The 27,754-nt window shown below is 37.2% G+C and overlaps 1 protein-coding gene across 1 annotated transcript in view; it reads left to right on the top strand.

The window, feature by feature from the left end:
- Positions 1-27,754, top strand: part of SRBD1 (S1 RNA binding domain 1) — a 220,320-nt gene that overhangs the window by 41,681 nt on the left and 150,885 nt on the right. Inside the window, exons 10-14 of the mRNA XM_021924804.1 lie at positions 6,489-6,592; positions 15,491-15,598; positions 17,999-18,156; positions 20,429-20,519; positions 21,201-21,308. Coding sequence (XP_021780496.1) covers positions 6,489-6,592; positions 15,491-15,598; positions 17,999-18,156; positions 20,429-20,519; positions 21,201-21,308 — 569 coding nt within the window. The remainder of the gene's footprint in view (positions 1-6,488; positions 6,593-15,490; positions 15,599-17,998; positions 18,157-20,428; positions 20,520-21,200; positions 21,309-27,754) is intronic.

Raw genomic sequence — 27,754 nt, 5'->3', positions numbered from 1 at the left:
TGCTGATCGGTAGTGGGATTGCTCCTGTGAATAGCCATTGCCTTCCAGCCTGGGCAACAGTGTGACCTTGCCTCTTAAAAAAATAAAAAAGTAATTGTTTTTCGTTTAAGATGACACAGATGTGAAAAAATTTTGTTTTGTTGTAACAAGACATGAAGAGTGTTAGATTATCCCACAAGTATTTCCTGAAAGGTTATTTTATGTTGGGTCCTATTTAGGGTATGGAGGTGACACGGCCCTTGCCCGTTTGAATATTTGAAATCTTTCACTATTGTATCTAAAGTTGTCAACTTTACTTTTGTGCACACTATATTTACCGCATCAGGTGAAGTAGTGAAGTACATACTTTCAATAATTGGAAAGAAAGTATGGTGAAATTTTACATACCTAGTTGTTATAGTCTACTGACACAGGTATAACATAATGAAAAATAATTTTTAACAGTACCAGTGACTAAGTATACTAACATTCCTTTTGCAGAAGTAGTTTTTCTGTCTTATTTTGTCCACCTTTTATGTTTATTTAATTTTATTGCAACTTTGGAAAAACATGAATGCTTTTATTCTGTTAAAACCTAGCCTTCTAATATCTGCTTGAAAATATTTTATTGGGCTCTGCATTTTAACTGCTGTGTTTAACACATGTGGCATTCTGAGTTAGTGACTGAATTTAAGATTATGATTGACACAGGCTTCTGGGTGTGACGGTATTCAGGCCTGGGAAAGCAGAGCATTTTGGAAATGTCAGTTTTGAAAAACAGCACTGCCCTTTTACGAACTTTTTAGTTTATCATGCACAGGCCGGAGTGATGATATGCTAGGTTACAAAAACAGCTTCCCAATTCCTGTAGTGCTGAAACCTCATGTCCCAACTCTGAACCTTACTTTTCAGCCTTTATGTAAATACCCTAGCACATAGTATCACAGAATACAGAAATGAATGCAAATGATGAAAGACAGTGTGGTGAAGGAAAATTACTGTGGAACTCTCTCCGAGTACTGTGGGAATAGTCATTAATAGCTGCTTAGTAAATTCTTCCAGCTGCATCTTTTTTTCTTTCTTTTTCAAATTGGTCCTTAGTGTGATCTTTTCTTGATCACATGAATTTGTAGCTCAGTCTTCACATTCTCTCATGGGAGTTTCTGTTCCTTATCTTTATTGATGTGTATTTTCACTGACATGCAATTTCCTGTGTCTTATACTACCTATTTCCTGTTCAGTGTCACCATCTGCAATAATTCTGCTTTAACCCACTACTCGTTTTCAATTCCAGTTTCTGTCCCAAGCTTTATTATTTCTGTTACCTTACTCCCCTCTCCACCATGGGTCTTCCTGTGTGTCAGGATTTTTTGTAAGTTTGACATATTACATTACTAGGTATGGTAAAAAAGAGCAAAAATCCTCCAATAATGTGTTGTGATGTTATGCCATAGTTATATAAATCGGAATTAAATAATTCTCCTCTATATTGTTGTACTCTACTTGAATTAATTTATTAGAGATAATTTCTTGTATGAAGAACTTCTGTTTACTAAGCTGACACAACCTATGGCAAATACGGAAGTCTCCGCTGAGCTCAAACAAGTTTATTTTGTATTCACAGTTTATTTCTTTGTAGATAGTTCTATGCAGTATTATTGAATATATTGTTTTATGTAAGCTTACTTTTTTTTTTCTCTCTTAGACAATATCTTGCTCTTTCACCCAGGCTGGAGTGCAGTGGCAGAATCCCACCTCATTGCAACTTCCACCATGAGGGTTGAAGGCATTCTCCCACTTCAGCCTCCTGAGGAGCTAGGACTATGGGCGTGCACAAGCACACCTGGATGATTTTTGTATTTTTTGTAGAGTTGGGGTTTCACCATGTTGCCCAGGCTCATCTTGAACTCCTGAGATCAACCAGTCCACCTGCCTTGGCCTGTCAAAGTGCTGGGATTACAAGCATGAGCCACCGTACCCAGCCTAAACTTTTATTTCTAAGTGATTGTTTTATTTCTGATGACGTTTACTTTAGAAATTTCTCAAGTATATAAGAAAAAAGTCCTCTATATATTTTTTAAAACTCTGACAATTTATTTAAAATTTTACTCAATATTTTAAAATTTTAAATTAAAGTTAGAAAAATATGCTTTTTATCTTTTGACATTCTTTTCAACATGTAGCACAAATTGAGAAATTTTCGTAGCAGAATTATTTTCTGGTAATATTAAATTGAATTATTTTAAGCTTGTTTCACCACAGATAGGAAGTCTAAGTTTTTGTTAGAGATCCTCATGGAAATGTGCTAAAATTGTTAAAATATCAGTTTGTGTCCTGTAAAGGGAGAACTTAGTTTATTAAAACTCCATTCATTAAGAGTGATTGGAAGAAAGCCATTAAGAATTAGTGAAAAATCTGAATATGTATTGAAGTGATGTTGTTTCTTTAATTTTTAATATATAATACACATAAATATATGTAGACTAGCAAATATTATTTAAGGGAGGCTGTTAACTTGATTAAATTATTTGGTTAATTTGTGTTAAGATTTGTCATCTTAATAATTGGTATTGAAGAGTGCTTTAAGAAAAGAGTGTTTTAATTTTCTAATAGCTTTATTGAAGTAAAATTCATATCGCATATAATGCAACCATTAGAACTTTATAAGTTCAGTAGTTTTTCGTAAATTCACTGAGTTGTGTAACCGTTACCACAAGCAATTTTAGGACATTTTTCTCCCAAATATTTCCTTGCGTCAAGCTCTAGACACCCAACTTTCTATCTCTACAGATTTGTCTGTTCTGGTCATTTCATATAAAGGAATCGTACAATATGCAGGTTTCTTTCACTTAGCATAATGATTTCAGAGTTTGTCAGTTACGGTACGTATTATACACCTTTCCTTTTTATTGCTACATAATATTACATCATATGGATTCTCCACATTTTACTTATCCATTCATCAGTAAGCGAATACTTCGGTTGTTTCTACTTTTTGGGTATTATGAATAATGCTATGAACATTCGTGTCTAAGTTTTTGTGTGGACGTATGTTTTTATTTCTCTTGGATATGTACCTAGGAATGGAATTGCTGGGTTATATGGTAGCTTTACGTTTAACCTAATCTGCCATATTATTTTCCAAAGTGGCTATGCCGTTTTTACATTCTCACCAGTAGTTTGTGAAGGTTCCAATTTCTCTACATCCCCCCCAACATTTATTGTCCATCTTTTTGTGTTTTGATTTGCATTTCTCTAATGATGTTGAGCATCTGTTCATGTACTTATCGTCATTTGTATATAATTTTTGAACAAATACCTCTTCAGATCTTTTGTACATTTTAAATTGGATTGTGTCCAGGCGTGATGGGTCACACCTGTAATCCTAATACTTTGGGAAATTGAGGCAGGTGGATCGCCTGAGGTCAGGAGTTCGAGACCAGCCTGGCCAACATGGTGAAACCCCATTCTCTTAAGAAAGTAAATAAATTGGGTTTTGTCTTCTTATTGTTGAACTGTAAGAGTTTTAAATATATTGTAGATACCCTTATGTGACATATGATTTGCAAAAATTTTTATCCCATATTGTTCATTTTCTTTTCACTTTTTTGATACTATTCTTTGAGGCACAAAAACTAAAATTTGTTGAAGTTCAATCTATTTTTTTGTTATTGATTACGCTTTTGGTTTTATATCTAAGAAGGCTTTATGACTTGGTGTCATAAATATTTTCTTCTTTTTTAATGGAAATTTTATAGTTTTAGTTCCTATATTAAGGTCTAAGATCACTTTTGAGTTAATTTGTATGTATAGCATGAAGTAGGTGTCTGTCCACTTTTGTTCTTTTGCATGTGGTTAATTCTAGTTATCCCAGATTTATTGAAAAGACTGGGTTTTCTTCATTGAATTTTCTTGGTACCCTTGTTGAAAATCAGTTGACTCTATATGTATAGGGTTATTTCTGGTCTCCAGTTCTATTCCATTCTATGTCTATCCTTATGCCAGTCCCCACTGTCTTGATTACTGTGTCTTTATAGTAACTTTTGAAATTGGGAAGTGGGAATCTTCCAAGTTTATTTTTTTTTTTTAAATTGACTTGACTATTCTCAGTCCTTTGAATTACTTTATGTGTTTTAAAATTAGTTCGCCAATTTCCACAAAAGATGCCAGTTGGGATTTGATAGAGATTTCACTGAATTTGTAAATCAGCCTGGGGAGTATTGCCATCTTAGCAATATTAGGCCTTCTGATCCATGAACATGGGATGTCTATTTATTTAGATCTTCTTTAATTTCTTTCAACAGTGTTTTGTAGTTTGCAGAGTACAGTTGTTCCTTGGTATATACAGGAGATTGATTCCAGAATCCCTGCATATACCCAAATCTATGTATATGCAAGTCCCAGAGTTGGCCCTGCAGAACCCGTGTATACGAAAAATCAGCTCTCCTTATACGTGGGTTTCAGATTCTGCAATTACTGTGTTTTCAATCCCTGTTTGGTTGAAAAAATTCTGCATATAAGTCAGCACATGCAATTCAAACCTGTATTGTTCAAAGGTCAACCATTTAAGTTTTGAACTTTTTTTGTTAAATTTATTCCTAAGTATTTTATTCCTTTTGGTGGTATCATAAATGGAATTAAAAAAAATATTTTCAGAGTGTTTATTGCTTGTATGTAGAAATTAATTTTATATGTTGAGCTTGTGTTTTGCAACTTTGCTGAACTCTTTATTAGTTCTAATAGTTTTGTAGTGAATTGCTTAGAATTTTCTATATATAAGATCATGTTAGCTGCAAATAGAGAAAGTTTTACATCTTCCTTTCCAATATAGATGGCCTCCCTTCCTTTTCCCTGGCTAAAACCTTCAGTACAATGTTGTGAGAGTGGACACACTTGTCTTGTTTCTGGTCTTTGATCAGTAAATGTGATGTTAGCTGTGAGATTTCTGTGCACATGCCCTTTCTCACATTGAAGAACTTTCCTTATGTTTCCAAGTTTGTTGAGTTTTTTTTTTTATCATGAAGGGCTACCTGATTCTGTCAGATGTTTTTCCACATCTATTGAGATGATCATAGGATTTTTATTATTTATTCTATGGATATAATGTGTTAGGTTAACTGATTTTTTCAATGTTAAATCAACCGGGCATTCCTGGAATAGATTCTAGTTGATCTTGGTGTATAATCCTTCTTATATGTTTCTGGATGTGGTTTGCTAGTGCTTTATTGAGGATTTTTACATCTATATTCATAAGAGATACTGGTTTGTAGTTTTCTTGTGAAGTCTTGTCTGGTTTTTGTATCAGAGTAATACTGGCCTAATAGAAATATTTGGGAAGCTTTTCCTTCTCTAATATCTTTTGGAATGTTTGTGAAGAATGAATATTGATTCTTTTAAAAATGTTTGGTAGAATTCAATGGTGGTGCCATCTGGGCCTGGACATTTATTTGTGGAAAATTTTCAAATTACTAATTCAGTGTCCTTACTTTTTATAGGTCTGTTCAGATTTTCTGTTTCTTTCTGGTTTGTTTTTGGTAGTTTGTGTCTTTTTAGGAATTTGTCCATTTTATCTTAGTTGTCTAATTTGTTATACAGTTGCTCATGGTATCCCTTATAATCTTTTTTATTTCTATAAGGTCCTTAGTAGTGGCTTCTCTCTTGTTCCTGATTTTGTTATTTGAGTGTTTCCTGTTGTTTTTCTTGATTAGTCTAGTGAAAGATCTGTCAATTTTGTTGATATCTTTAAAGAACCAAGTTATGGTTTTGTTGATATTTATTGCTTTTCTATTCTCTATTTTATTTTTACCCTATTATTTATTATTTTCTTTTGCTTGCTTTGGTTTTGTTTGTACTTCTTTAAGGAGTGTTTTAAATGTGTTTTAAGACAGTCATACTTTTAATATTTTAATTAAGAGCATGGACAGGTCTGAGTTTAAATTCTTTTTTTGCTACTTGCTAGCTTTGTGATTTGGAACAAGTTTCAGAAAAATTATTATGTAAAATGAAGATAATACACACATCACTGGTGACTCTAAGGATTACTTGAGATAATATATTTAAAGTGCTTAGATGGGCTCTACAATTAGTAATGCTCAATGGATGGCAACAATTTGTAGCTACTAAATATTGCACCTAGGGATTTTACATGTTTGTATTTATCTTAGCACAGGTTATCTTTTCAAATTATAAAAAGTGTACCCTTCCAGCTCCAGATGATCAAAAGTTTTTAATTAGTAGAATCTGCAATGAGATTTTTAGATCATCGAAGTTTCTTCTTGTACATGTGATAGATAGGCTTTGTATCTGCATTTTATTTTCTAAGAACATGTTAGTGTTTTCCTTATGAGGGAGGTATGTTACTTGAAAAAAGTGTAAGTAAATGATTATTTTAAAATGTATTCTTGGTAAATAAATGAGTAAAAAATTCATATAGCTGTCAGCTACATAGCTGCCTGATTTGTTTCATATATTTTGTGGATTATTAGTCTTTGCCTTATGTTTGCACTCAGATTCTGGCAATTAACCGTGGAGAAAATTTGAAGGTACTGACGGTTAAGGTCAATATTTCTGATGGAGTGAAGGATGAATTCTGTAGGTGGTGCATCCAAAACAGGTCTGTTTACAGATATTTACAGAATTTTCTTTCTTTCTTTTCTAAAATATGATACTGATATCTATATGTACTGATATGTAAAGATGTCTATTATGTAAAAATTATTAAAAAGCCAGTGACAGGCTAGGCGCGGTGGCTCACGCCTGTAATCCCAGCACTTTGGGAGGCCGAGGGGGGTGGATCATGAGGTCAGGAGTTCAAGATCAGCCTGGCCAAGATGATGAATCCCCGTCTCTACTAAAAATACAAAAACAAAAAATTAGCCAGGTGTGGTGGTGCGTGCTTGTAATCCCAGCTACTCAGGAGGCTGAGGCAGAGAATTGCTTGAACCCGGGAGGCTGAGGTTGCAGGGAGCTGAGGTTGTGCCACTGCACTCCAACCTGGGCAACAGAGCAAGATTCTGTCTCAGGAAAAAAAAAAAAAATGCCAATGACAGACAAGGTAAATAATGTCCCTTTTGCATTAAAAAAAAAAAAAAAAAAAAAAGTGTGTCAGGCATGTTTAAATAGAGAATATCCAGGAAGGTGTATGAGGAATTTTTGATAGTGATTATCTCTGTGGAGAAGAACTTTTTTACTTCATTACTTTTCTGTACTATTTGAAACTTTTGTAAGATCATCTTTTCCCTTGCAAAAACAAACTAACAAAGATATACTGTATGTATCATATCTGAAGTGTTTAGCTCTTTAAGGATGATGGAAACAAAAAATAACTTATTGGATATTACAATATAAATCTCTAAGCATTCTGTATGTGGGAATAAATGTTGCATATTAAGGATGATTGAAAGAAACATTAAATTTTTTAGATATTTTAAGGAAATGTCTAAGCTTATGTAATTTTTTATTACCCTTTTTATTTGTTAAGGAGCCTATAAAATAGCACCATGTTTGTATGATACTTTTTACTTTTAGTTTTAATTTTTCAGAGTGTAATTGATCCTCACAACAATCTATTTAGTTGGTAGAGCAGATTTTGTAGCCACCATTTAGCCATGAGAAAACTGATACAAAGAGGTAAGTACAGTGGCTTCCTAGCAGCTAGGAGATGTAAATTTTGATAGAGTTCATCACCAGCTGGCTCTATGTAACTTTAGAATAGAGAGATTCCTAGGAATGATACTTAAAAAGTTAGATGAATTGTTCTTTGAGAATAAGTATCATGGATTTTGGAAATCAGTTATCTCATTCAACAGAACTGTTTTGTTAATTCATTAAAAGCCATGAAGGGTCAACTTGCTTAACAACCAAATACTATTAACTAAGCAACCATTAAGTAAAACAACAATCTAAATGTTAATCAATAGGTAAATTGCTTAAGCCAGTTATGTTATGTCCATATGGTGGAATTCTGTGCAGCCATTTTGAAAAAGTGGAAATAGAGCTGAAGTTGAAGTATGAACACGTCTTATTAAGTTAAAAAGACAATTTACAATTAGCATTTATTTATAGTATGATTTCATTAGAGGCAAATAAATGTCTTTGTATTACTTGTATATGTTTTCCTATATACTTGTCTTGTCTTTTTTCTTTTTCTTTTTTTGAGAGACAGTGTCTCACTGTGTTGCGTAGGCTGGAGCACACAGGTGCTATCATAGCTCACTGCAGCCTCAGTCTCCCAGACTCCAGTAATTCTCCCACTTTAGTCTCCTGTGTAGCTGGGACCATAGGTGCGCACCACTGGATAAACTGATTTTTTTTTTTCTAAAGAGATGAGGTCTTACCATGTTGCCGTGTTGCCCAGGCTGGTCTTGAACTCCTGGGCTCAAGCGGCCCTTCTACCTGAGCCTCCCAAAATGCTGGCATGACAGACATGACCCACCATGCCTGGCTAGTTGTTATTTTTTATGAATGCTTATTTTCTTTATAAATAAGCAAATAAATTCCAATGAAAGGAAAGAGAAAATGTATGCCTAAAAGAAATCCTAGATTTAAAAAGTTAGGAAATTAGATAAGATATGATAAAACTCTAAGATAGTTTCATAGAGGAAACTCCTAAGAAGTAGATATATTTGAGTTTGAATTCCAGTTGTATGACTTTCTGCCTCTGCACCTATGGGCTTGTTACCTAATTTCTTTCTCAGTTTTGTCTATCCTTAAAATGGTAATATTTTCCTTATAGATTTGAGAGAATTAAGTGATAATCTATGTAACTGTATAGCACAATGCCTGGTGAAGAACAGGCCTTTGATGGTATTTGTTATTACAAAGTAGTGGATTATTGTGCTAATTCTTTTTAGAAATGTTTTAGTAAATTACAGTAAGTTGAAGACAACTTCTGGCTTATTTTTCTGTAAATATTCGTAATACTCAGTATCAGAGTCAGTCCTCAATAGTTAAAGAAAAATATGCTTTTAAGCTATTTATTATCTTTAGACTAAGTAAATGTCAAGGAATTTTTTTACAGTGATTTATTTTTCTATGACTTATTTATATTTTATTTAGTTTTCCAATTGAAAAATTTGTAATATTATTTAGCCTACAATGTAACATGTTACATCATTATGGCATAGTAATATAATTTTCAGTCAAGTTTGGAAGTTTTTCTTTTCCTTTTTCTTTTTTTCTTTTCTTTTTTGAGACAGGGTCTCACTCTGTCGCTCATGCTGGAGTGCAGTGGCATGATCTTGGCTCACTGCAGCCTCGACTTCCCAGGCTCAAGCTGTCCTCTCACCTGAGCCTCCCAAGTAGCTGGGACTACAGGTGCGTACCACCACACCCAGCTAAATTTTTCTTTGTTGTAGAGACAGGGGTTTTGCCATATTTCCCAGGCTGGTCTCAAACTCCTGCGCTCAAGTGATCCACCCACCTCTGCCTCCCAAAGTACTGGGAGTACAGGCATGAGCCACTGTGCCTGGCCTGAAACTTTTTCTTAATTTAGATAATTCCAAGAGCTGAAACACTTTTCTAGGACCTAAAGAATTATTCTCAAAGAATTTTTTTTTTCCCATTAAACATGTGTGAATGACTACCGAAATGCTTACTTGATGAATCTTCCTGTTCCTTTTATTACTCTCTTTTTCCCTATTTCTTCCACCCTCTTCTGTATGTACTCATCTATTCAGGTTATGTGCTAGATTTTGGAGATTCACCTGTAAATTAGACAGATATACTGCTTGTCCATGATGACAACGTAGTTTCATGAGAACAACACCGAGAAAATCATTAAGAGTATGTTGAGGTTATGAAGGAAAAGTGCAGTAAGAAGAAGAAAAGTGCTTGTAACAGAACCCTGAGTAGTGTGGACTTGACATCTAGCCTAGGTCGGAGATAGAAGGAGAAGGAAGAGAAGTGACATGGAATGAAGATTGAGATGTTGACACGGGTTAGATCCTAATACATAGCTTTCAGGTATGCTAAATACTTTTTTCTTTTAAGGATGGTGGGAAGCCAATACAGATTTTAAATACAGGAGTGTGTGATGATCAGATTGCATTTTAAGATCAATCAGGCCGCCACAGTGTAGATAATTATTTGAAAGGAATGAAGAGTAGCTATGGGACAAGAGATTATCGTAGCTTAGACTAGGGTGGTAACAATAGGGAATAAGTAGACAGATCTGGGCAATATTTAGGAGGTAGATGGGGCAGGACAAGGTATCTGATTAAATGGTGGGTGGATTGGTTAGGGAGAGGTGAAGTGAAGCATAAAATTTGTGTAGCGGCTGGGCGTGGTGGCTCACGCCTATAATCCCAGCACTTTGGGTGGCCAAGGTGGAAGGATCACCTGAGATCAGGAGTTCGAGACTTCGAGACCAGTCTGACCAACATGGTGAAACCCTGTATCTACACAAAATACAAAAATTAACCAGGCATGGTGGTGCATGCATGTAACCCCAGCTACTCGGAGGCTGAGGCAGGAGAATTGCTTGAACCCGGGAGGTGGATGTTGCAGTGAGCCGAGATTGTGCTGTTGCACTCCAACCTGGGCGACAAGAGTGGAACTCTGTCTCAAAAAAAAAAAAAAAAAAAAAATTGTGTGGCTTGAACAATAAGGTAGATGATATAGTTACTCTCAAATTATAAATATATTAAGAACTATGTAATAGGGCAAATAATGATTTAAATGGCAATCTTGTTATTACATAAGTTAATTAGCATAACAAGGAAGAATTTAATGCTAATATATTAGTATTGAAACTAATATTTAGGTCCAAATTCAGCAACTGAACAATTCCTCATTTGGAATTGTATGTTACTAGTACAAGGTAAATATGAAGAAGATTTCTAAGCTTTTTAGATGCTGAAATAGTTGCTGTGTTTGTGAGAACCTCAGAAATTTAAGTTTCGGTATTTGCTCTTTAAATAAAAACATATTTAAGGAAAACTTTTTTTAAAAATTAAGAAAACTTCTTTATAGAGACATTATCTCACTATGTTACTCAGGCTGGTCTCAAACTCCTGGGCTTAAACAATCCTTCTGCCTCAGCCTTCACATTAGCTGGGACAACAGGCACACACAACCACACCTGGCTTCAGAACTTGTCTTTTTGAGTTTTCATATTTTTGTGTCTTTGACTTGATAAGTTAATTTTTGTTCTCTAAAATTGTGCTGCTGTTTTTCGTGTAGATTTAAGGGAAACTGTCTGTCTTTCAAATATGGAAAAAAGCACAGTGGAGAGAGCCTATCTTTATCTGACAACTGGAGTGGGGAGAGCATATTTCTTTGCCAAAGTAGAGAATATTTCTTTGGAGGAGTTTGTGATCCCTCACCTCAATTTTGTGCTTCATTGTATGCAACATGCATAGCATGTGTTTTGCAGTGTACGATTTGGTTTAAGTGAATCCTCCTTAGTTTTATTCAGATGTATTTAACTATTGAATTAGAGGAAGAATCAAGTTTTGGGATGACATCCTGTAAGGCAAACCCATCATATTTTCTTTAAGTTTAAAGATTTAAGTAACAGGGTTTGTGAATTTACTATGCTATTTCAGGTCCCTTATTATGCTAAGTGCCTTCAATAAATCCCAGGAAGCCTGTGAAGGGCAGGAATTGTTTTGGTGTAAGGAGCAAAAAGGAGTTTCTATAATGTAGGAAATGAAAAAGCTGTTCTCTTTCAGGGCTGGGTCTGGTGGTCTAAGTTCAACTGAATGGGTATAATCAAGGCATCCTCAAGTATTAAATAGACCCACAGCTCTCTGTTCAGGAAGGGGAGGAGAGCAGTCCAGGCCAACGGAGGATCTTGAGACTTGAAGAAGACTACTGGGGGTTTGCGAGGGTATGGGTAGGTGATATTTAAGATTTCAGGCTTTTTCCTGCAAGCAGTGGCTTAAAGGGAATGACCCTAGGAGACAAATCAGATATATACGTTTTAAAAAATCGCTCCATTAGGTCTTCCTGCCTCTAAGGACTGTCTAGCATATTGTTCCATGATTCAGGACTATGTTCTCTCTCCCACCTGGTCAACCTCTATAGTTTGTGTATAAGACCCCTTATGATCTAGTCACTGCCACATTTTCTACCCTCATCTTCCCTCCTGTTGATCTTGCCACTTTATTTCCTAGAAGCACTAATCTTATAATTACTTCAATTTACCATGCTTTTTCATGCCTCTGAGCTTTTACATATGCTATGATTTCTTCCCAGAATGCTCTTATTCTTTTTTCTTGCTTGGTAAACTACAATTCATTAAAAAACCCATCTCAGATGTTTCTTTTGGGAAGTCTTTCTTGACATTGGATTCCCCAAATTAATAATAGCAGCAGCAGCAAAACTTACATGGAATGTATCAGGCACCATTATAAGTCCCTTGCATATATTAACTCACAACAATTCAATGAAGTAGACTATTATTACTCCCATTTTACTGTTGAAGAAATAGTAGCACAGATATACTTAAGTAAATCCACCATGAAAGTAGAGCAAGGCCAGACATGGGGGCTCACGCCTATAATCCCAGCACTTTGGGAGGCCAAAGCAGGTAAATCACTTGAGGTCAGCAGTTCGAGACTGGCCTGGACAAAAAGGTGAAACCCTGTCTCTACTATTAATATAAAAATTAGCTGGGCGGGGTGGTGCGTGTCTGTAGTCCCAGCTACTCTGGAGGCTGAGGCAGGAGAATGGCTTGAACCTGGAAGGTGGAGGTTGCAATCAGCCGAGATTGTGCTGCTGCACTCCAGCCTGGGTGACAGAGTGAGGTGAGACTGTCTCAACTGTCTCAAAAAAAAAAAAAAAAAAAAGTAATAGAGCAGAACAGATCATACTTTTAACTAGTGTATTATACTGCTGTTTGCTGTCACTTCTGCTTTTGAGCTCTTCATATCTTTAACATTTATTTCTGTTTTTACATTTATTGTGCCATACATTTTTTAAATATTTGTTTCATTGAAAAAAGGTGTATTTGTTGAATTCATGCCTTTTTTCAATGGAGTAGAGAAATCCTACTCCTCTGTATCCCTAATTCCTTCAGGCAAATGTTACAGTAGGGAGCAGCAGGGATTTAGGTGGAAGGAAGGATGTATCCTGCCTAAAAGCACTTTCACTAAAAGTTAAAAATTATATGGCACTTTCTATGGAAGAGATTCAATTAGTTGCTATTATGTAATCTTTGGAATAAAACATTGTAAGTGCTTAAATGTTTGTTCAGTGAAATTTAGTTCATTTCCTAGCCTAAGATAAGTAAAGGGGATGAGAGTACCCTTAAGGTAACTTTAATTAATATTTTGTTAATGATTTTCATTCAAGAGGGCAAGGGCAGAGATGCTATAGATGGATGAAACAGAGTAGATAGTATCATAGGACCAAGAGGTTTATATGCCCACTGTGCAGTAACAGACTAATACACCAAGACAGCAGGGTTCGTAGCAGAGAAAAGAGATTAATGGGCCTGGTGAGGTAGCTCACGCCTGTAATCCCAGCACTTTGAGAGGCTGAGGTCAGTGGATCACGAGGTCAGGAGATTGAGACCATCCTGGCTAACACGGTGAAACCCCATCTCTATTAAAAATACAAAAACAAAAAATTAGCCAGGCATGGTGGCGGGCACCTATAGTCCCAGCTACTCAGGAGGCTGAGGCAGGAGAATGGCATGAACCTGGGAGGTGGAGGTTGCAGTGAGCCAGGATCACACCACTGCATTCCAGCCTGGGTGACAGAGTGGGACTCCATCTCAAAAAAAAAAAAAAAAAAAAAAGGGTTTAATGATTGCAGGGCATTGAGTGAGGAGATGGGAGGAGGACTTGAAATCCATTTCCTCAAAAAGTTCTGGGCTGGGGTTTTTTTTGTTTGTTTTGTTTTTGTTTTTAAGAAAGGGTCTCTGTTGCTCAACTGGAGTGTGGTGGTGCAATCATGGCTTGCTACAGCCTCAACCTCCTGGGCTCAAGCGATCCTCCTGCTTCAGCCTTCCAAGTAGCTGGGACTACAGGCATACACCACCACATCCAGCTAAATTTTTATTTTTTATAGAGACAGGGTCTGGCTATGTTGCCAGACTGGTCTTGAACTCCGAGTGATCCTCCCACCTTGGCCTCTGGGAGGCCATATTCTGGGATTACAGATGTGAGTTACTGTGCCCAGCCTGGGCTAGGATTTTTAAGGGGATCATGGAGGGCAAGGAACCTGAAAATTGTGGTCGTTGATTGGTTGGGGTGAGGGGGATAAAATCATCAGGATATGGAAACTGTACTCTTTGGTGAGTCAGCTTCTTGGTTGTGGGTCTTTCATACTAGCTTATGTCAGTGGTTTCTTTGGTACACAGGACCTGAAAGAGTATTCAAATGGAAAACTTAACATTTCATAATGTTCAGGCTATTACCTATAAAGCAGTTAAGGGAAGCTAAAATCTAGTAACAGGGTCTGTGTAATTCTAGGACAGTAGGCACCAAACAACTATGAGGAAGCAGGTCAGAGAGTGAGCTGACCTCATGATTAATGTTGAATGTGCTACCAGGTTGGTTTCTTTTCATTTCTAGCCCTCCCTTCTTTCCTGATTAATTTTATAAGGTTTATAGGGACAATTTCAGTGAGGCTACATTTGTCCTTTTAGCTTGTGCTTTTTCTCTTCTATTCTTTCTCCAGTGTTCATTAACAATTGATTCTGTGGCATTTATACTCCTCATTACATATGCAGATGCTGCCTGGTAGAGCACTGTGGCCTGAGCAATAGAGTAAGTTCTACTCAAAAATGGCAAGAGGCAAGGGTTAAAATAGAATTTCTGCTTTGCTCAGTGTACTTTAACTCTCAGAAAAAGACAAAGAAAGGGGAAAAAAAAGGATACAGTAGCTGTCTTAACTTGGACTACCATAACAAAATACCGTAGACTATGTGGCTTCAACAAGAGAAATTTGTTTTCTCATACTTCTGGAGGCTGAGAAGTCCAAGATCAAAATGCCAGCTGGTTCATTTTCTGGTGAGGGCTTCCCTCCTGGTTTGTAGACAGCTGTGTTCTTCCTGTGTCCTCACATGGTTGAGAAAGAGAGAGAGAGAGCAAGCTCTCTGTTATCTCTTCTTATCAGGGCACTAATTCCATCATGAGATCCCCAACCTTATGATTTCGTCTAAAACTGATTATCCCCCAAAGGCCCCATCTTCAAGGTATGGATCTGGGGAGGGACAGATCCATTCAGTCTGTAGCAGAGTTGTAGTAATTTTTTGGTGCCTTTCTTGTATCTTAAGATTTTGGCCATTATTAATAATGCTTTGGAGACCCTTTACTGAAGAGGAAATTTTTTCCTTGTTTTATATCTGACCATAGATAGTTACTAGGGTTTTTAAAATAAAAACTCCAGATGTCATAGTAATAATTTCCGGATACCACAGCCTTTCCTTGCAGATTATGTTACTTTGACTTCAATAAGGGTTTTACCCCCTTCTGTATTCCACCTCCCTTCTTTTTGGGAGCCCTTTTATGGCCTTATTTGTTGTTGCATCAATTTTAGTGTGGGCTTTTCTGTTTTGCAGGTGGAGACCACGTGGCTTTGCAAGGCCAGAGTTAATGAAGATCTTACGTGATTCACTGAATGATTCCTTTAAACGCCTTATTTATCCTCTTCTCTGTAGAGAATTCAGGTATATATCTTGTCTTGTTTAATTTTGTGTACTGCTTATTATTATATGGTACTAGTCCCATTACAGTGTGTAGCAAGTATATGTTGATTGATCAACCAATTGAAAAAATTTAGTCTGCATCACAAAGTGTTAAAGTTAAGGCTTGATTTCAATCTGTAGATGCTTTCACATGCATAGATCATAAAAATAGTTCTTAATTATGATATATTTTTCAAATCTTGACCACTTAATGTGCACCCCTTGAAATCCTACGATACTAGTCTTGCAATTTGAAAACCAAGCTAAACAAGTGGTTTTATTGATTAGAAATTTGGCTTGGCAGAAGTGAACTGAGAAGTTAATGGAGAAGTTAGTTGGAGGTGTTTTTAGAGGTAAGAGAGCCAAAGAAAGCATAAGGAAATCAGTAGGGTACGTGATGAGTCAATTACTTTGTTTTTAACTACAAATGGGAGTTATTTGGATGAAAAATTATCATCAATGATAAATATTAGGAGATTATTAAAATGGCAACGTGAATGGACTAATAGAAGGACTAAGTAATAAAGATGAAAACTGCAAAAGAGGTGGGGTTTAGAATTGTTTAGAGGACAGAAGATGGAAAGAAAAGAAATGTAGGGAGGCAAAACTCCTCTTTCTTACTTCTCTGTAACCCTTGTTTTTGTACCCAATCTTTGGAAACTAGACATTCCCTAATACATTCCTTCCAAAGTATTATAGATTGTCTTCATTCTCATTTATTTGTAAGTTTCAGCAAGGGCGACTTGAGAACTGTAGTTTTGTAGCCATCTCTTCAACCTCTCTAGAATTTTTAGCAGCCAATGTAGGGCTTGTTTCTCTTTTGCTGGACTTGACCATTGAGTTAAGATTGGTTCAGAGCAGGGAGTGAGCAGGTACTATTAAAAAAGACACATAGTCCTGTTGTCCAATTTATTTTTACCAAAGTCATTTAATCTCTTGTTACATCCATTTTAGCCTAGATGTAGCCTGAAAATATTGTTCCTTTTAGAATTGTATTTCATTTCAAGCTGTCTAACATCTCTTGCTTTTGAGAGCTAGGGCATACACTTTAAAAATTAGGAATTTGGTTCTTCCTGAAGGAAAATTTGTTATTTAAAATATCAGTTTCTTTTTGTATGTTTTTCTTTTTGTTGTTTTCTCATGTTGCTTATGTCTAGTGGCACTTTTGACATTTTTTGCATATATTTTTGATTTGAGTAGCTTCACTGCATGTGGAATAATTTCATTAAGGTTTAATGCAAACAGTTTGATGTGGGATCATTTAATGTATAAACCTTTTCTGAATTCTGTTAGCAGTACATAAGCAAGAGTACTTTCTTTTTCTTTTTCTAAAATGCCCGTAAAGAAATATAACTTATTTCCCTTTATAAGTTAGTTTGCAGGTATTATCTACAGATACGCCTCCTGATAGGAATACTTACCTGAATAACAGTTAAAGAGGAGGAAACTCCCACTTGGTTTGTCTTTTAGACTATTTTATTTTGCAGTCACTTAATTTGGTTGACTGTATACTATGCATAGCCTACTTCTGCATATCTTATTCCCGTGACTGCCATGATCATTCATCCATGTGTCATTTTTCACATCTACCTCTGTCATCAGTTCTGCATTGTCAGTTATAAAGTGCTGTCTGTTTTGCCATCTTTTATTGTAACTTGAATTTTTCCTCCCCTTTATCTCCATGGTGACTTTTAATTGAGGACATCATTTTTTGTCTGGATTACTGAACAAGCGTCATAGATGATCTTGGTCTTCTGTCTTGTCTTTTCTGGTGCATGTTATAAATCGCCCTTTCAAAATTCTCATCTCATGATTTCATGCTTGTATACTTCTTTCAGCTGATCTTGTTTGTCTCCAGGATAGAATCCAAGCTCTTGAGAAGAACATGCATGACCCTTTGTGATCTGTTTTTTTCTTGCCTCTACTTCTGTCTCGCTGTTTCTTTTTACTTTAGCATACGAAATTACTTGCTGTTTCTATAATGAGCCATGAACTTTTACATATGCTGTTTCCATTGTCTGGGGTATTTTCTCCCTGCCCACTGTCCTTACTTTTGTTTCCATCTCATGTGACATTCAAATGTGTGTACACTCTCTTTCTCACATATACACATATTTATAAGCATGGGTTTTATATACAGTAGAGAGCAGATAGAGAGGTAATGTAGGTATGATAAACTTACAAGACTTGCTTCAGAATTGCTTGTGCTATCTTATATTACTGTGATTAGTGAAAATAGAGTCAATATAATTTTTGTATATTTTTCTCTTAAGTTATATTGTTATAATAAATTATCCTTTGAGAAATAATTGTACAAAATGAATGCTCCTTTTCTGAAAGAAAATTTGGGTGAATGAAAAACCTTTTCTTCTATTTCTAAAGAGCCAAACTAACATCAGATGCAGAGAAGGAATCAGTAATGATGTTTGGACGGAACCTTCGTCAGCTCCTTTTAACAAGCCCTGTTCCAGGGCGCACCTTAATGGGAGTGGATCCTGGTTATAAACATGGTTGCAAATTAGCTATAATTTCTCCTACCAGTAAGTTGTCTTGCAGTTTTCCATATAAAAGTTGTTTAGTTGGTTATAAGTTTCATTTCATACATTTCATGAGGATTTGGAAATAATGTTAATCTTTAAGACTTAGAAAGTAGTTTTCTCACATATGGGGGTATTGGGAACCAGATAATCAAACTTCATTTTTCTCTCATTTGTTCATCAAACCCGTTAATATAGAACTATCATTTATATGCTTCCTATGTCTCAGTAGAGATATTGAGGATTAATTAGGCTCAAACTTGAACTCTATTAATTCCCATCAGATTCTATTATTGTGATGCATTTGTATATGATGCACTTTAATTCTGTATATATTTCGAATACCAAAAGACATTTTTATTGTTTTGCCCAGTCAATATTTTTTTCCTATTTACTTACATTTTCACTGATATTCGTTTCTTTTGCATTTCCATGCTTCCATTTGAGATTATTTTCTTTCTGCCTGAAGAACTCTATGTTATTACTTTTAATGAGACACATTGTCTTAGTTTTAGTTTGTCTGAAAACATCTCTGTTTTGCTTTCATTTTTGAAGAATATATTTTGCTTGGTGTAGAATTCAAGATTGGCAGTACTTTCAGTATTTTAAATATGTCATTTTTTTGTTTTTGACTACTATAATTTTTGTTGAGAAGTCAGCCAAACTGTTATTATTGTTCCTTTGAAGGTAATATGTCTTTTTCCTCTGGCTGCTAAGATTTTCTCTTTGTGTTTTTCAGTTTTCTTATGATATGCTTCAGTGTGTGTGTATGTGTGGGTTTTCTTGTCTTTTCTTTTTTGCATGAATTCCACTTAGGATTTGTGGAGCTGCTAGCATCTCTTTCTGGAACTCCAATTACATACGTATTATACCTTTCAGTTTCTTCTCTCCTTTTTGTTTATTTTCTGTTGATCATCTAAGTTAATTAATCCTGTATTCAGCTATGTCTGATTTGTTACTAAAACCATCTACTGAGTTCAAATGATTGGTTTTTCAGTTTTAGACTTTCCATTTGATACTTTAAAAAATAGTTTATAGCTCCCTATGAACTTCTTTATTTCTAATTTTTTGATCTTTTAACTTCTTGTTTTATTTTCTGTTAGCATTTACTATTTTTATTTTTTTAGTTTAGATTTTCATTTCTGAAATTTTTTTTCTTTCATCTCTAATTAATTCCCAGTTTATCTCATCTAATTTCTGAGATTTTCTAAGTTTGACTTATGTTATTCTTTTATATATTTAATTTTTACTGAGTCAGGGTCTTGCTCTGTTACCCAGGCTGGAGCGCAGTGGCGCGATCTCAGCTCACTGCAGCCTCTGCTTCCTGTGTTCAAGCTATCCTCCCACCTCAGCCTCATGAGTAGCTGGGACCATAGGCACGCACCACCATGCCTGGGTTTTTTTTTTTTTTTTTGTATTTTTAGTAGAGACGAAGTTTCGTCATGTTGCCCAGGCTGGTCTTGAAATCCTGAGCTCAAGCTATCGCCTGCCTTGGCCTTCCAAAGTGCTGGGATTACAGGCATGAGCCAGATTTACGTTACTCTTATTTTCTGTAATGTTTCTTTTTAAGAAGCTTGTTCTCATACATTAGGCACATCTTTCTGTAAGGACATTATATTACTCCTTTAAAATTTTTTTTGTTTTAAAAAAAATCGTTCTATGTAGAATTTGACCATCATGCATTTCTTTTGCTTAGTTTTATACATTAGTTTGCTTGAACTTGCAGTAGAGGCTGGGTCAGGCAAACTGTTCTCACTCTATATCTCTAGAACTTTCTCTTCTGTTTTTTCCAAATCATTAAAAGAAAAAATTTTGTGTGGATTGAGAGACAGTTTATACTTTCTGGAATCTGCTTCTCTGTTGCTTTCCTTTATCTGGGCTTTCTTTTTCCTTTGCTCTTACTATCTTTACTTTGCTCAGTTTGGATGTGATTACCAATTGTTTTTCCTCAGTGTGGAATTTTTTGTCTTGAAAGGTATCTTCTACTAGTTAGTTTCAAGAGTTCATAGGGATCAGTGTTTTCTAATCCTTTCAGAACTACTGGGCACCCTTTGTACTGAACCTCTCTCAGTTTCAGCTGCCGTTCTCAAACTGACTGTTGTGATTTCCAGGGAAGTAGTCTTTGACATTTTTGGGATTCTCCTGTTCTCAGTTCAGACTTCATTTTAAAAAACAAGCCAGTCTTCTTTTGTGTTACAACTTGCTTAATAAAATCATTGATGTGTTTCACTTTGTAATTTCTTGTAAAATGGCTTATTCTTTTCATTTTTTAAAGGTCAGATACTTCACACTGATGTGGTTTACTTGCATTGTGGACAAGGCTTCCGAGAGGCAGAGAAAATAAAGAGGCTTTTGCTGAATTTCAAGTATGAAAATAAGTAATCTTTTGAATATTTCAGTGGTTCAGCCAACCAGAGATACCTTTGAAGCCTCTAATTTGGAGGGAGGGATTAAGGGAGGTGCCTTTGTGAGAGAGAAGGAACCATGTAAAACAGTGCTGGGGCAAAATTGCTGGAGAACTCTGCATGTGGAGACTTGAGAAACGCTGCACCCTTCCTTTGCTACCTTCACAAATGAAGGAGGTAATATGGGCAGATGTGAGCAGTTCATTCTTCTGTTCCAGTTTTCTGCCTCCCTTCCTCCCTCCCTTCTTTCCATCTGAGGAATAGATGTGGTTGTAGTTAGAAGTTTCAGAAATTGACAATGTATTATATAATTTAATCATAGTATTTTACTGTGGCTTAGATTGCTGCAGAGTTGACTTACCCATGTCTAATTTTGGTTCCTTCTTGATGCGAAGAAAGCTGACTTTTTTGAGATAGTGTGGCAGTAAAATACTTCTTTGCTGCCTCCTATACCAAATGCAGGGCAGTGTCTTTTATTCTATATAAGTCTGTGTTTTTCTTGTGCAACAGTGGACAGGTTGCTTGTATATATGAGAGAATAAGAACATCATATAATAGTATTTGTGCATTCTGTACATTTTCTCTGGTTGTTTTCAAAGCATGCCTGGAAATTCAGTTTGTCATTCTGTTTCTGACTTGAAGCTGCAGCACAGTGGTGATTGGAAATGGAACTGCCTGCCGAGAAACAGAAGCTTACTTTGCTGACCTGATAATGAAGAATTATTTTGCACCACTGGATGTTGTTTACTGGTAAGGCTGTTATGTATGTCTCTTTTCTTGGAGAAGCATGGGAACTTTAAAGTTCCTTTTGTGATGAATCCTTCCTTCTCTTTTTAAGATGTACTTCTTCTTTGCCCTCCAGATCACCTCTTGGTGTTCATGAGAAGTTTGCAGGATAATGTAAAGTGTCTGAGTCTTGGAGACATTTGAGATAGGAATGATTAGAGCAGGACAGAGTCCAGAAACTTTTTACAGAAGCAGCACATTAGGGCTCAGTTTCATCGGATTTTCTAGGCTATACATTGTGTGAGGGTTCTAGTTAACTATTGAATAATAAGTAGAATGATGTACCAGGCAGGCTAGCAGCTAGTAGACTGCGAATAACTTAGCCTTCTTCTCCCAAAGCTTTGAAGTCTATGAATCATTACCCTTCAGAACTGAGAGCCAAGGTAAGTATTATGAATTAAAAAGTATTTCCAGTATTCTTTCCTCATTTATCCCTTGGTCACAAACTTTTATTTCATATAGCCATACAGATAACTTGTGAATAGCTTTGGATTAGAGACCCAATTTCTCTAGTCTTGTCCCTGCATCTGTAGTAGTTCTGCTTTCTTTCACCATTGTTTCCCTACTTGCTCTTTGGATCTCAATAGTCATGTCTACCTTTTCCAAACTATAGTAGAATATTAAGTCCTAAAGGATTTAATTCTAGGAGAGAGGGTAGTTATAATGGCTGATATTTAACAGAAAGTTCTCAAGAGCTATCTCCCACTGCTAGTGAGAAAACTAATAACTAAAAGAATAGTTGACTGATGAGTACGTGGCTGATAGGATCCACAAACCAACAGAAAGTAAAACCTAACACAGGAAGAATTCTAGGATTTGTGTAAGTAGGCCAAAAGGGAAGGGCCAGGCAGTTAGTATAGTCGAGAGTGCCAAGAGTGTAGTCAGAGTCAGAAAAACAAACTCATGGTAACAAGGGGAGTAAGAGAAGGTCAGGAACAAACTATAGGTGCCATGGGATCATGATTCAAGAAGGAAACAGATTGAAACATCCACTGCAGGATTTTTCCCTCTTTATCTTGTTGTAATTTATTTTTATTTTTAATTATTTATTTATTTATTTATTTTTTATTTTTATTTTTTGAGACGGAGTCTCGCTCTGTCCCCCAGGCTGGAGTGCAGTGGCCGGATCTCAGCTCACTGCAAGCTCCGCCTCCCAGGTTTACACCATTCTCCTGCCTCAGCCTCCTGAGTAGCTGGGACTACAGGCGCCCGCCACCACGCCCGGCTAGTTTTTTGTATTTTTTAGTAGAGACGGGGTTTCACTGGTTTAGCCAGGATGGTCTCGATCTCCTGACCTTGTGATCCGCCCGTCTCGGCCTCCCAAAGTGCTGGGATTATAGGCTTGAGCCACCGCGCCCAGCCTCTATTGTTGTAATTTAAGTTGGCCTGGGAAATACTGTGGTTCTTCCCTATTCTGGGAACTGCAAATGTGCACCCAGTCCTTTTGAGAAACTAATACAAGCACTGATGTAGCTGGTTCAGTTTATTTCAGGTACCTTCTCTGATTTTTTTTTAACCCGTTCACGTTAATTTCATGTAAATATCTTGCATACATTTGTAGCGGTTGTAAGTACAACTTTCAAATCATAAAAAATATTAAGTCATGAAGATGTCTTCAGTTTTTTCTGCATTTGCTTATAGAATATCCCTTTATTGAACTTTAGGCAGTATGTAGTATTAGAAAGGAAAGGATGAACTGTGGGGTCAGACAAATCTGGGTTCATCTTTTGTTTTAATCATTTACTAGTTAGGCAGGTTTTGAAGAGTTACTTAGCCTTTCTTAGCTTCACTTTCCTTCATTTTTAAAATGGGGAAAAGAATATCTACCTTACAGGTTTTTAAACAGTATTAAAAGTGAGAGAACATAAATTACAACAAAAGACTAAGGCTTTAATAAATAGTATGTTTTTTTATGAGTGTTTGTTTATATATGTACTTTTATTACAAATATAAATTATATGTATTTAAAAGTGCTGTGAAATTAGAGGCAGTATTTTCTTATGCAAATTAATAAACCTACATAAAGTTCATTTTCACCTTGATGCAATAAGGATGATAGTAAAATCTATCACTGGATAGTAATAATGTCTATCGCACTTTTGTAAAATAATCTGTGTATCGTGGTATCATGAGATGTTCAGTCTTATTAATGGATATGAATTAGATGCCGTTTTAGTTGAGCCTCACAATAGGTGCTGTGGTATGATGAGAAGTATGTGGGCTATAGAGACAGACCTAGGTTCAGGCCTGCCACCTACTGCCTCTGATTAGCCATATATTTTTAATCCTCTGTTAGCTTTAGCATGTTTTTCTGTGGAAATGTTACTTACCTGTTAGCACCATAGACCATTGTGAAGATTTAAAATGGAATGTGTTAGGTATCTCCTATTTTTAAGGCTGTTTTTAGTAAATATGTTAAGTGTGGGCTAATCTTTGACATTAGGGAGACCCCATTAATATGTAAAAAAAATTTCTTTTTTTTTTGAGATGGAGTCTCGCTCTGTCACCCAGGCAGGAGTGCAGTGGCACGATCTTGGCTCACTGCAAGCTCTGCCTCCCAGGTTCACGCCATTCTCCTGCCTCAGCCTCCCGAGTAGCTGGGACTACAGGTGCCCACCACCACGCCTGGCTAATTTTTTATAGTTTTTAGTAGAGACGGGTTTTCACCGTGTTAGCCAGGATCTTTCGTCCCTTCTTTGCACTTTTATGAATATAGTCTCCATTAGGCATTTTCTTTCAGAAGAGCCCCATTTTGTTGCAATTTAAGACTTGCTTTGGATGGTAGTCTTTCTCCTATAATCTGTTTTCTCCTTTCTGCTATAATTATATGGGGTTTTAAAATCTACCTGTGTGCTAAATTATAGTAGCTGTTTTCTACAGTTGAACCAATTTTGCAGTTCTGATTTAACTCTACTTATAGTGTATTAGTCTTTTAAAGTACTTTTTGCATTTGTTTGCTAATATTATGTGCTTTTGAAGTTTTTAAATGATGCAAATATCTAATTGGAATTTATAGCAAGTGCTTTAGAAAAATCAGCTGGTTAATTTCATTTTATTATCATTTATTCATTATCATTAATCAGCTGGTTAATTTCATTTATTATTTTGCCGATTCAAGGTGCCTATTTGAGAAAAGTATGTTTTCTCATCTTAACACTTTGAAGTTACATTGAAATTGAAATCTCCAGGCTTTCTCCGGCAGTCATTTTTAATACCTTCTGAACAGATAATCTGATAGGTATTTCTATAATCTTGTCAGCCACTCATCCTGAAAAACCTTTTCCAGCCATATCTACCAGCACATTTCCTCTTATCTGTTCCTTCCAATACTCTTTGCCTCGACATGCTACCATAGGTTAACAAATGCCATGCTATATATCCTAATTCATAAACCCCATGAAACCTGACCCGTTCATCTGTCTTTTCTCTCATTCATTTCTCTCCCTACCCTTAAAATACCTTACGAATCATGATACTTACACATATTATGGGGCAAGCCATCCAAAGCTACAAATTCTAATTACCAAAGGAGCAAAAAGTTAAACTGGGGTTAAATTGCAGAATGTAACCATGCTAAGTCTCAGTTATCACATACTGAGTTGTGATAGTTGAAGTTGAAATGTTCATGAAAAAATGAAAGTTGAAAATGTTCATGAAAAATTATACAGTTTTATGGGTCATTTGTTAAAAGTATATGCTAGAATGGTTTGCAATTTTCAATCTGTTGACATATAGTGGGCACTTATTTTGCTTTTGTAGTTATACATTAGTTTCTGTTTTTTAGATTCATACATGGTGGAATCATACAGTATATAATCTTTTGCTAGCTTCTTTCATGGAGCATGATTATTTTGAGATTTCATCCTCGTTGTTGCAGAAACCAGTGGTTCTTTTTATTACCGAACAGTATTCATTGTTTGGCTGTATCACGATTATTCAATCACCTGTTGATGGATATTAAAGTTGTTGCTGGTTTTTTGCTACTACCAGTAAAGCAGCATGAACATTCGTTTACAAGTCTGTATGGATATATGCTGTCATTTCTCTTAGGTAAATAACTAGGTGTGGAAAGTCTGTGTTGTGTGGTGTATGGTATATGTTTAACTTAAGAAACTGTCAAGCTTTTTCCCAAGATGGTTGTACTATCTTACTTTCCCACCAGCAATGTATTAGAATTCTAGTAGTGGCAGTGGCGGCCCATCTGGAGCAGCTGCTGGGAAGACACCAGCTGCAGCAGGGGGGTTGTGGCTGGGATTGCATGCTCCGTAGGTGATGGGAGCCCCACCTCCTACCAGGTTAGTGGGGCAGAAGCCCCATGCTCCTGGGTGCAGTTGCAGCTGCCCAGCTACAGCTCTGGACCTGAGCATCCCTGTGCTCTCAGAGGCCTGTGTTGCCCCTGCAGGCTTGGAAGTGCCTGCTCCAGTTCCCTGGTCTCTCCCTGCTCCCAGCACCTGCTCCAGTACAGAGCAAAGTTGTGGCTGAGCCTGGGCACTGTTACGACCTGGACAGGTGTGCATGCACTCGGGGCAGTGCTGACACCAGCCCCTCCTGCCTCAGCCTGTTCAGGACTTTGGGCACCAACAAACACAGGAGTGAGGCTGGGGTGGGGTGATGGCTAAGGGCAGCTTGGCACAGGCCTACAGGTGTCTCCTGGCACAAACAGCCCAGGCACCGTGGATGCATGTTGGTGGTGGGAGGCAGACATTCCTGGGTGGCAAGGGGCAGGTCTCAGTGAAACCCCAACCTCCAAGCCAGGGCCTACATGAATCCTGGAGGCCAGGCTACCATTTCTGGGTGGATTCTGTGGCCTGGAGTGAGAACTTACGGTACTTTTTCCAGTGCCCGTGGCCACCCATGGACCAATCAGCATGCATTTCCTCACTTCTGAGCCCATAAAAACCCTGGACTCAGCCAGACTGACACAGATGTTGGGACTACCAGCTGTGGGAAGGAGCTACCCACTTTGGGTCTGCTCTCTGCTGAGAGCTGGACACTTGTCAGGAGACCTGCCTGCAGAGTGGGGCTACCCACTGCTCATCTTCTCTCCACTGAGAACTGGACGCTCATTGGGATAACCTGCCTGCAGAAAGGGGGTACCCACTGTGGGTCTCCTCTCTGCTGAGAGCTAGATACTCATTGGGACAACCTGCCTGTGGAAAGGGTCTATCCACTTTGGGTCTTCTGAGAGCTGTTCTGTCACTCAGTGAAGTTCCTCTCCGCCTTGCTTACCCTCCAGTTGTCCACATACTTCATTCTTCTTGGACATGGGACAAGAACTCTGGTCCCACCAAATGGTGGATCTGAAAGAACTGTAACACAAACAGGGCTGAAACATGCCCTCCTGCCTGCCATGTTGCAGACCTTGAGAAGGAGAAAAGAGCTAGCTGCAACCCTTTGGGGAGCCCAGACCTAGGTGCTCCCTAAGCCAGGGCTATGGCACCCTCTTTGGGACTCTGTGGTTCCTGGCGTCTCCCACCTTCCAAGCACCACTGCGTTCCCCTTGTCCAGATGTGGGTGTCTGCAGTGGTTGTTGTGTGCGATACATCTCGTCCAGCCACAGCCTTGCATGGCACCGCCTGCCCTGCCACAGCTGGCACACCTACCGGTGCACAGTGGCCGGACCCTGTGTTCAGTCACACACTGCTCACCACACTACGCCTGGCTCACCCTTGGCAGGGTGAGATCCGGGCGAGTAGCACCAGCCAAGCACAGCCTGCCAGCTTGAGTGAGTGGAATGAGCCCAGGGAGCTTGAGCAAAACTCGGACAAAGGCGCCACTGGCCACAGAGGTGTCTGGCTGGAAAAGTGACACCCTAAGGATTCCATAACACTAGTTTCTCCATATCCTCAATGGAATTATGAAGTTATGGTCAGTGCTTGGTACGGTCAGCCTTTTAAATTTAGCTGCCCTAGTGGATATGTAGTGATATCTCATTGTGGTTTTAATCTGCATTTTCCTAGTGATTAATGATCATGAGCATCTTCATTTGCTTATTTGCCATCCATGTATCTTCTTTGGTGAGGTATCTGTTCAAATCTTCCCATTTAAACAAATGGATTGTTTTCCTTGTGATTATTGAATAAGCATTTTTTGTTTATTCTGAATTAAGCCCTTTGTCAGGTGTATGTTTTGTAAACATTTTTTCCCAGTCTGTGGCTTTTCACTTTTTTTTAAACAGGATCTTTTGAATAGCAAAAATTTTAGTTTTGAGAAAGTCCAATTTATCAATTTTTTGGTATAGTTTTTGCTTTTTGTTTTCTATTTAAGAAATTTTGGGCTGGGTGCAGTGGCTCAAGCCTGTAATCCCAGCACTTTGGGAGGCCGAGATGGGTGGATCACGAGGTCAGGAGATCGAGACCATCCTGGCGAACACGGTGAAACCCCGTCTCTACTAAAAAAATACAAAAAAC

The sequence above is a fragment of the Papio anubis genome, chromosome 14 (genome assembly GCF_008728515.1).
Source record: "Papio anubis isolate 15944 chromosome 14, Panubis1.0, whole genome shotgun sequence".
Taxonomy (NCBI): domain Eukaryota; kingdom Metazoa; phylum Chordata; class Mammalia; order Primates; family Cercopithecidae; genus Papio; species Papio anubis.
This window is presented reverse-complemented; position numbering and strand designations above follow the sequence as displayed.